The sequence below is a fragment of the Laetiporus sulphureus genome (genome assembly GCF_001632365.1).
Source record: "Laetiporus sulphureus 93-53 unplaced genomic scaffold LAESUscaffold_51, whole genome shotgun sequence".
In the NCBI taxonomy this organism is placed as follows: Eukaryota; Fungi; Basidiomycota; class Agaricomycetes; order Polyporales; family Laetiporaceae; genus Laetiporus; species Laetiporus sulphureus.
Window position 1 is genome coordinate 25,011 of NW_024468560.1, and position 10,275 is coordinate 35,285.

Sequence of the window (10,275 nt, forward strand, 5' to 3'; positions counted from 1 at the left end):
TTCAATGTGACTACCCTTTCGGACCACGATATATTCCTCGAGTTTGATTGGTTGGAAGATCACAACCCGAACATTGACTGGGCTAAACGCACGCTTCACTTCACGCATTGTAATTGCAGGGAGCTCCAGTTAGAAGACAGGGACAAGGTGCTGGCATTGGACAGGGACTACATTCAGAAGCAGTTTTCCAAATATGAACATATACGAGCCACCAAGGCCACCGACCTAGCCATTGCTCAAGGCAAGAGTACCAAAGCCAAGAGCATGCAAGAGGTAGTTCCAGAAGAATACTGGGATTATAAGGAGGTCTTCAAGGAAGCTGAATTCGATCAGCTCCCTGAACACAGAGTATGGAATCACACCATAGAACTAGTAGACAGCGCAAAACCTTTCTGTGGGAAGGTATATCCAATGAGCGTAAAAGAACAAGAAGCTCTGAATATATTCCTCGAAGAAAACCTAAAGACTGGTCGCATTAGACAGTCTAAATCCCCCTGGGACGCCCCTTCTTCTTTGTCAAGAAAAAGGATGGCAAGTTAAGGCCAGTTCAGGACTATAGACAGCTCAATGAAGTAACGAAGAAGAATAAATACCTGCTCCCTCTAATCAATGATTTATTTGACTGGCTTAAGGGAGCTCGGTACTACTCTAAACTCGACATTCGGTGGGGCTATAATAACATACGGATCAAGGAAGGAGATGAGGAAAAGGCCGCGTTTGTCACAAACTGAGGTCTATTCGAACCTCTAGTGATGTTCTTCGGACTCACTAATTCACCATTAACATTCCAAATGATGATGAGTGACATCTTCCACAATCTTATCCTCACTGGGAAGGTTATGGTATACCTGGACGATATATTAATATTCACCAAGGACATGAAGGAGCATCGCCAGGTTGTAAAACAAGTACTTAAAATACTCTGAGAAAGTTGACGTGCAAACCTGAAAAATGCGAGTTCCATGTAGAAGAAACTGAGTACCTAGGTCACATCAGTGGCCATGGGAAATTTCGCATGGATTCTGCAAAGGTTGCAGGTATTGCCGAATGGCCGGAACCCAGGTCTAAGAAAGATGTTCAACAGTTCCTCGGATTTTGTAATTATTACAGACATTTTGTGAAAGGCTTCAGCTCCTTGGCCAAGCCTCTTTCTGACCTTACGGGCAACCAAGAATGAGAATGGATGGACACAGAACGAAGTGCCTTCCAGGGTCTCAAGGACCTCCTCACATCGGCCCCAATTGTACACATACCTACAGATGAGGACCCGTTTATGGTAGAAGTAGATGCTTCGCAATTCGCCCTCGGAGCAGTTCTTATGCAGAAGCAAGATAATCTTTGGGTACCAATATCCTATTACAGTAGGTCGTTCAAGGATGCCGAGAAGAACTATCAAGTGTATGATAGAGAACTTCTCGCCATTGTAGACTGTCTAGAAGAATGGCGACACTACTTAATACATGCCAAGCATACTGTACAGATCTTCACTGATCATTTTAATCTAACATATTTTAGGAAACCTCAGAAGATCAACCCCCGGCAAGCACGGTGGATGTCGTTCCTCGCTGAATACGATTTCGAACTCCATCATATCCCAGGCAAGAAAAACAGCGCAGCAGATGCTTTTAGCAGACGATCAGACTACGACGATGGTATGGATCACTTGGATAACCAGGTCGTATTACCTGCTGAGTTGTTCCGGAGTACCAAAGTTATAGGGACAGACACTATCCTCAACCTATGCGCCATACATTCTTCCGAATATTTATTATGGAAAACTTTGCCTCAAAAGGAGCTCGAGTCAGCCGAGGATGGCACACTCTGGAGGGGGGGTGAAATTCTTATAATCCCAAACAACCAAGAAATAATCAGCAAAGTGATACAGTCCCATCATGATGCGGCGTTCATGGGACACCCAGGAATAGAAAGAACCATGGAATTAATCAAGCGATTGTACTGGTGGCCGGAGATGATCAAGAATGTTACGGCATACGTGAAAGGTTGTGGGACCTGTCAAAAGGCCAAACCTAACCGCTAACACAGATCCGCACCATTAGAGCCAAACTCAGTTTCAGATCATAACTGGCAGTACATCTCCATGGATCTTATTGTAAAACTACCCATTGTAGACGAGTACGACTCCATCCTTATATTTGTGGACCTGAAGTTGAAAGACTTCATAGCTATACCCTGCAAGGAGTCAATTAACTCAAAGGACTATGCAGACCTGTACATTAAACATATAATGTCAGCTCATGGACTAGCAGAAAGGATATGGTCTGACAGAGGACCACAGTTTGTGTCCTCGTTTACCAAGAATGTATACCAACAGTTAGGCATCCAGGGAAATCCTTCTACTGCCTACCATCCTCAGACGGATGGGCAGACTGAACAGATGAACCAGAAAATGGAGACCTACTTGAGGATATATACTTCCTATAGACAGGACGACTGGCCATCCAAAATACCCCTCGCTATGTTCGCATACAGAAACCATAGACAGGCAAGCACTGGCTATACCCCATTCTACCTCATACATGGATACCACCTCTACATGGGAGTCAAAACCAGGAAGGAACTCCACAATCAATCAGCTAAAGAATGGGCGAAAGAGATGGAGGAACTTTCCAAGGACGCGACTAATCACCTTACCAAAGCAAAAGGTATAATGAAAAAGTACCACGATGGCAAATACCCAGACCATGCAACCTATACCAAGGGTGATCTGGTACTACTAGAAGGAACTAATATTACCACCACTTGACCGAGCAAGAAGCTGGACGATAAACGATACAGACCATTTAGTATAGTAGAAAAGGTCAGGAAGTCAGCTTTCAGACTCAAGCTCCCACCCGCTTGGCGTCATATACACTTCATCTTCCACGAATCCTTATTAATACCCTACCACCTGGCACAATATAGTGTACAGAAAGATGATACTACTATACCAGTTCCAGAAGGCGAATCCTCCACCATTAGCCAAATACTAGACAGCAAGAAGTCCAAGACTGGACTGCTATACCTGATCAAATGGAAGGGGAAGGATGACACTGAGAACACTTGGATACCCTGCTCTACGATAGCAAAGGACTACATACTATTACTTAATAAATTCCATAAGCTACACCCCAAGGTGCCCAAACCGCCTAATCTCCTTACTACTGTATACCCGGTGGTCAAAGGATTCGTGCTCAAGAAGACGAAGGAAGCGACAATGAACCAGACAGTAAGGGAGAGAGAATGACGGAAGAAGAAGAAGAGAAATGGAAGGAAAAGATTTACTGGGACCACAAAATGATATAATGGTATAAGTGCAAGTTCCAAGCTGATGTCATACTTCACGTACCCCTCGATACCCCGATCAGCCTAGAAATAGGGCTGCCCGAAAAGTTAGACATCGTATGCATTTGGCTAGTGAGCCCGGCACTATATACATACGGTCCTGTTCGTTGAAACCCCCAAGTCACGCAACCATCTATTTGTATACTCAGTCAACGCCCAGTGGATTGTAGAAGAAGGAAAGATCCAGTGCCCAGAATGCACTCATGGCTATTATTATCTTGATGATGCATCAATACCCTGGCAACGCATGCGTTTCAAAGATACCTCAGTGAAGGAAGAAGATGTCTCCACTTATACCACATATGACCCGGAACCTACTCGGACACCGATACCCAAAAATAAATGGAACCTGCAAGCTGTACACCTGCGCATCTACGACTAGAATTCAAGCCTCGTGAGGACACTTCGGCCTGGAGGGGGGATACTATCACAGTTTTTCTGGGCCACAAGTCTCAAGCGCCCACAGACCATTATTTATCCACCCAGTTACCATATATAGAGTGTACCACTACACCTCCACGTGTATATCATAAAATACCCATGCCACTCGGACATCCCTCGGACATGTACCAGTCACGTGACCCTACATCATAGTGACATCATAGGCCTGGACTCCATAAACACTCCTAGACTTAGACTGACTCCACTAGGCCTGAGCACGCCATAGCACGCCATAATGATGTATTAGTACGAATCTAGGGTATGCAGGGTCCTACACCCAGTACCAGGGGTCTTACCCCACTTGTATATACAGTATACTGGCTTGAGCTGAGGCCTACCCCTGAGTTTCGAGTTGGTCTTTACTCCTCTACTCAGACCGGAGAACCCTGACAGGTTAGGCGAGAGCAGATCCAGGAGTTCCTGAGATCCTTCACAGGGTGGTAACAGAATTTCTATCAAGGCTCTGTTTAGATGCTTCCATCCGCATTCATCCCAGCTCAGCACATGCCCTGGCCATCCGAGCCATTATTCTGAACTTGAAATCATCCATTGACATTTGTACCATAGATTGTTGACCTCACAGAGCTCGTGAAGCAAGGCAAGCGTGACCCGACCGTCTGCAGAGATGAAGGTTTGTGTCACGAGCTGATGGATCTCGCTCTACAGAGCATGCTCACCTGCAGCATAGTAAAGATCTCAAACAATGACTTAAAAATGCGAAACACCAGCTCGATATTGCGCAGCGTCAGGGACAGTACAAAATCACGTCATGCTTGCGCTTCACGACAATACCAGAAGTTGAGCACCAGCTCCCAAATGAATTGGACCACACCGACAGTGAGGTAGAAGGTCCAATGCCAATGCTGCATGATGGGCTAATGAGTGCAGACAAATCGCACGTCATGTAAGCTTCATGCAGCAAGGATGCTAAGCAGTGAGCCTACTCGTTTGTGTCTTCTTGCCTCTCTCTGCCGAGATGAGCGTACCGCTGATCTTCCCAGCCACACCATCCCCCTTGGGTTGGTGCAATGCCATGCGCATATGCAAGAGCTCTCCTAAATTCTTACTTAGCATACAGCTCAGGACATTAGTACATAGAGCACCCCATCAACACGGCCGGTGCTAACATCCGATTCGACCACAGATTCGTCCTCGACATCTACACACGGAATCGAGATGGTTCAGATTACTACAATGGCAAACTGATTCCTTCGCATATTCCCCTCTCAGAATTGATACGAGGTACGTGTTATACATTGGCATCATTGGCACACCTGAGTCAACTATGACGTTGGTCCTACTGTTGGTGGGACATTTCTGCTCGGCCATCTCATGCCTCACACTGTGATCAAAGAGTACTGTGATGGAGTCTGCCCATCTCTGTGAAGGTCATGAGTGATGAAGTGATGCAGACCTTGAAGTTGGAGGCTTCAGTGCATACCAGGCTGGAGAATGGGTAAAGAAATTGAACGAGTCCGATCGGTGCATCGAGATCGACCACGAGTCCAAACTGATATATTCTATCTGATAAGTACATTTCACATTCTCGCATCACCGGACGGGTCCCGTTTTCATTCTCGGCTGCACGTTTCTCAACCGTTGTGAGGTGCTAACTGACCAAGAGTACATGCAGACCTTTACGTCCTCCTAAGGGTTGAGTGCGATTGTTCAAATGGGTGTGCATCACTCATGCTCTACCACGATGGGCATGCAACTGATGAAAGTGTGCTTCATAGAGGCCACTTTTCCCACGTAGCTGCAAGAACACTCTCAGCCGCTGCGACACAATGCATGACAGCTTATGTACTGTGGCCAGGTGATTCAAAGCCCATACAATTCTCACAGTTTTTGGAATGACCAGATACACACCTTACACAAGATGCCTAAGTGCGGCAGTGTCACGGCAACACTGGACAAGAGATCAAAAAGACTAAAAAAGGGACAGTCACATGGAACGTGCTGCCCTTATCCCCCTGATCCCAAATAGTCCCCCTGAACCCTATGTGGCGCAAGAGCCTGAAACTTACTAGTCGAGGTGGCTGATGCAGGAAAGGGTATGTGATATATGGTGGAGCTTGGTAAGCTCAGTAGAGTGCTACGGTAGTAGACAAGGAGAAACAATCTGAAGTTTCGTCCTCTACATGGCTGGTCTTATATACACGTACAGTGGGCTATCTTACCTAAGCTACCTATCTACGGGTATAAGCTAATGGCCGTACATGAAACAATAGGATGTCCGGAAGTAGAACAATAAGTGGGAAGATCGATGGTTGCTGCAGTAATGCGTGTGCACATCGTGCCTATCTTGGTTTCCCTTTTGTTCTCTGGTGTGAACATCATGCCTATCTAGGCTTCTGGCTAAACTAATAGGAAGCGGAAGGCCGATGCATAACAATAGTCCTTGTTTCCTTTGTTCCCAAATGGGTGCCTCTATTGTATCCTGGAATAGACAGGTCCGACCATATCATCCGCGGGTCTGGACCATAACATGTGATGTGGACTATCACCTGATCTCTACGTGTCATGTCTGTGGCTGAGTGGCATGAGATATTGGTGAAGCACGTGATCTGTGGTGTGAGAAAAGTCATGTGCGGACTTTGTGGTGAAAATCTGTGACAGGCAGTTAGTAGCAGATTTCAAGTTGAGTTTGAGCTCAGAGACCATTCAGGTGCAATACTGATTGTGAAGTTATTGCAGCATTCAGACAGATCAGACTTGTAGCCTGTGCTTGCTGCTTCCCACAGCTCGGCTTCACAGTTCGAACTCCGCTTACAGACCTGGGAGCATGGTGAGATCGTTAGGTGCACTACTGCAGCTGTCGGCCTCATGCATTATCTCAAGCCTTGATTGATTTCTATTACCAGTACAACAGGTGCCCGATAAGCAAACATGGAATGACAACTATGGCACATAACGTTAAGGTGATATAATGCTGTCAGGGTCAATTCCCGCCGGCCTTGCATTCTCACTTCCGTGAGCGCCTTGAGGACGTACGTCTTCCTCATCGTGCTCATCTAAAAAGCCCAGTGGTCTGGCCTCATAGCCTCCTCTTTCTGCCAGCTGGTATAGCCAGGACCACTGCCTGTCCTGCCAATGCCAGAAAGGTTGGTGTCGTGTTCTGTCCATGCAACCACTGAAGAATGTGATGATGTCGCTGAAGGCGAAAAAACGATATGGGTGGGATCTGCTCAAAACTGCGAAGTTCGAGGATGGAACAATTGTAGAATGTTCCCACTAGGATGTACAACATAGATAATGTTGTCAATCTATGTAACGTAAGCAATCAGTATCGAAGCAATGTACAATTGGTGCACGTCGTGGCAAGGACTGTCACGAATCCTATTCTAACAGTTTTCTCATGGGTAGGGCAAGCTACCTACCATGGGAATCAGCATCAAAGGCTAATAATGCATGTGAATGTCTGGGTGCAATTACTGACATGGGTTCTCCACTCGATAAAAAAAGAACATGCATCCACATCCATTGGAGTCTATTGTGCAACCAACTTGGGTTGACCTAAACTCGAGTTGGTAAACTGTGACTGAGCTAGCATTCATGACACACCAGCATCGAACACAGAAGTATCACAAATGAACTGAATGACGGTAGAGGCAGTCAAAGTATCGATGCCAGGACAGCGAGAGCCACCTGTCATCAGGAATACTGGATGACCATTCTGAAACATCAGAGTAGAATTTGTATTAATTCCTATTGGCGTATTCTCATCATTGAAGGTACAGAAGTTTTGTCGACCAACTCACCCGATGGAGACGTCTCCACATTCGTGATGAGGGAACCCACCGACAATCATGGGGTCATCTACCTTGATCACCCACATATCTGAAATGACTGGCTCGCAAATGTTCAAGACGAACTCATAGTCATCTGGCGACTTGAATCTGTAATCGGTACTAGAAGACTGGCATAAAGTAGTTCATAGCTTTATTGAAGGAATATATTTCACTGTGAACAGTGGAGTGAGCCATCCTTGTGCCTATGAACAGACATACCTTGACTTAAGAGAGCTCAGGTCATAATAATCATCTCCATCATGAGCGGTGCAAGGCTGTTCATTCAGCGTAGCAGTACCGGTCGTGGCGAGCAGTGCAAGGACAGTATGCAGATAAAAAATGTCTTCATGCCGTGCTATGTTGCAATGCTACAAGATGAGCAGTGAGTGGGCAAGCAAAGAACGGTTATGCATCTGTACACATCTGAATCTGAAAGCGTGCTGCATGGGAGAGTCACGGGACCATGACTGCAAGCTACCAAATATGGTGTTAGCTTTGCGTCAATTGAAAACAGTCCCGTTTGGCACTGACCTCAACGCTCTTCTGTTGCCAGCTCACACAAGCCTCACACCTGCCCTCTGCTGCATCCACTTCTGCATCATTGCTGAGCCACCATCACCTCTCAAGCACCCCTGCCATGTCCCATCATGAGACTGTGGCCACTGACTCCACCGCTGCCACCTCTGAGAAGAGGTCAGTAAAAACTCTGTTTAATCTGCATACTGTAGAGGACCTCCACAAAATGCCTGCCTCCAAAATTCTGGCAGAGACGGGCACAAGAAGGGACATGCAGATGCGACATTTCACTGGTAAGCGGTTCATTTACTCCTATCGCCGCATCGTTGTGCTGATGAGCATGCTGGGCCTCAGTAAACTTTGGGTGAGATACCCTATGCTTTCTTGTGTGCTCCTGGCATGTGAGATTGACCATGATTTAGTCCTCAGCATCCTACTGCCCACCGTGTGCTTTGGTTGATTTTTGAGCTGAACGGAGAGGAGATTTTGCGTGAGGATCCAGTAAGCTCACAGTAATCTTGTCAGGTTTGTAAATCATTCATTGGAACTCTTCTCATCCAGCATGCCAGCCTCCTTCATCGTGAGACAGAAAAGCTCATTGAATACAAGACTTACATGCAAGCCCTTCTGTACTTCGATCAGCTCGACTATATGTCTATGAGTATGTCGTTTCACCTGACCAGGTTGTGCGATCGTAAAGAATTCAGCCCTGTCAGTGACAAATGAGCTGTGCTACACTCTTACCATCGAGAAGATGTTGAAAATTGAGGTGGCAGAATGTGCAAAGTGGATTCGAACATTATTCAGAGAAATCACTGGTATGCTGAACCGTATGTATCTCGGTCTGACTTCTCCAATCATCGCTTCGATCGCTACGATGCAGATCTCATGGTGGTTCCAGCGCACACTATGGACATTGGTGCATTCCACCCTTTCTGTGGGGTTTTGAGCGAGAAAAGCTAATGGAGTTCTACGAGCGCGTTTCCGGTGCTCGCCTGCACGCGGCATACATCTGTCCTGGTGGTGTTGCATTTCACCTTCCGCATGCACTGCTGGAGGATATCTTCCAGTGGGTGACTCAGTTTAGTTCGCAGGTGAATGAGATTCAGGAGGTTGTAAGGGGTGACCGTATCTAGAAGGAGCGGACGATCAGCATCGGCGTTGTCACGGTGAAGGAGGCGCTCGATTATAGCTTCAGTGGTGTTACCCTGCGAGGTAGTGGTGTTTCATGGGACATCAGGAGGGTCGCTTCATATGACAAGTATGACGAGGTAGAGTTTTTCGCTAATTGTGAGCCTCTTAAGTGCATAGTCCTGAACACCTTATGCTCTGTCAGGTTAGGTTCGACATACCTGTCAGCAAGAGTGGGGACTGCTATGATCGATACCTCTGTCAAGTGCAAGAGATGTGTGAATTGCTCCAGATCATTCATCAGCATCTGAATAAGATGCCTACCGGAGTGTACAAGATCGCTGATCACAAGCTTTCTCCTCCTCCTCGCTTATCGATGAAGGAGAGCATGAACTGGTTGATCCACCACTTCAAGGTCTTTGAATGTTCCCCTGCCTCCTTCCGCATTTTCTGATGCAGTGTGCAACAGCTGTTCAGCGAGGGCTACTCTATCCCTCCAGGTGAGATGTTGATACGCACCGAGATATTCTGCGATCGGAAAAATGCCAGAAACTGTGTCTGACTATCGCACAATCGGATAGTGAGTCACCGTGATTCAGAAAGACAAACACTGAGCTGGAACAGTCCCAAGTGAGCAAAGAAGACCTTACTGACAGCCTGGGAACTTGGCACCGCATGAAGGGGTCAGAAGGTGAACATGAGGCATGGAAATAACGAGCGAGCCATGAGGAAGCATAGCTGATTACAAGGGGCAGTGCAAAAGCGAAATGTGACTGGGTAGCAGACCGACGGACCCTGGCAGGGCAGGACTTCCAGTTCACTGAATGTATAATATGGAGAGGGGGCAGGGATGAGCTCTGCGACAGGTTTCAATGGATCAAAAACACAATGTATGATCGGAAACATGTTTCAGCGACTCAGCTGGCTCATGTCTGATCCACTATATAATCTACACTGTACATAGGAATAATAGGAGAGTTTTCAATGGAGTTCCCCAAGCAGCAGCACTCAGTTCTCATCTTGTCTACATAGGGTGTCGTGTCCGACTATGTCT

At 46.6% G+C, this 10,275-nt stretch overlaps 2 protein-coding genes across 2 annotated transcripts; one reads left to right on the forward strand and one right to left on the reverse strand.

Moving 5' to 3' along the window:
• Window positions 1-7,540: 7,540 nt before the first annotated feature.
• LAESUDRAFT_662417 (uncharacterized protein) lies at window positions 7,541-7,858 on the reverse strand (the record flags this gene model as incomplete). The annotated part of the gene is made up of 2 exons (XM_040904988.1): window positions 7,541-7,694; window positions 7,794-7,858. Coding segments are annotated over 2 exons (219 nt in total), but the record flags the coding sequence as incomplete, so codon positions are not given.
• Window positions 7,859-8,211: 353 nt separating this feature from the next.
• LAESUDRAFT_738869 (uncharacterized protein) lies at window positions 8,212-9,783 on the forward strand (the record flags this gene model as incomplete). Its single annotated transcript, XM_040910940.1, has 9 exons — window positions 8,212-8,390; window positions 8,513-8,591; window positions 8,652-8,751; window positions 8,807-8,920; window positions 8,974-9,009; window positions 9,045-9,205; window positions 9,227-9,366; window positions 9,432-9,636; window positions 9,691-9,783. The coding sequence occupies 9 exons, from the start codon at window positions 8,212-8,214 to the stop codon at window positions 9,781-9,783; spliced, it is 1,107 nt and encodes a 368-aa protein (XP_040759855.1).
• Between the last annotated feature and the right edge of the window lie 492 nt (window positions 9,784-10,275).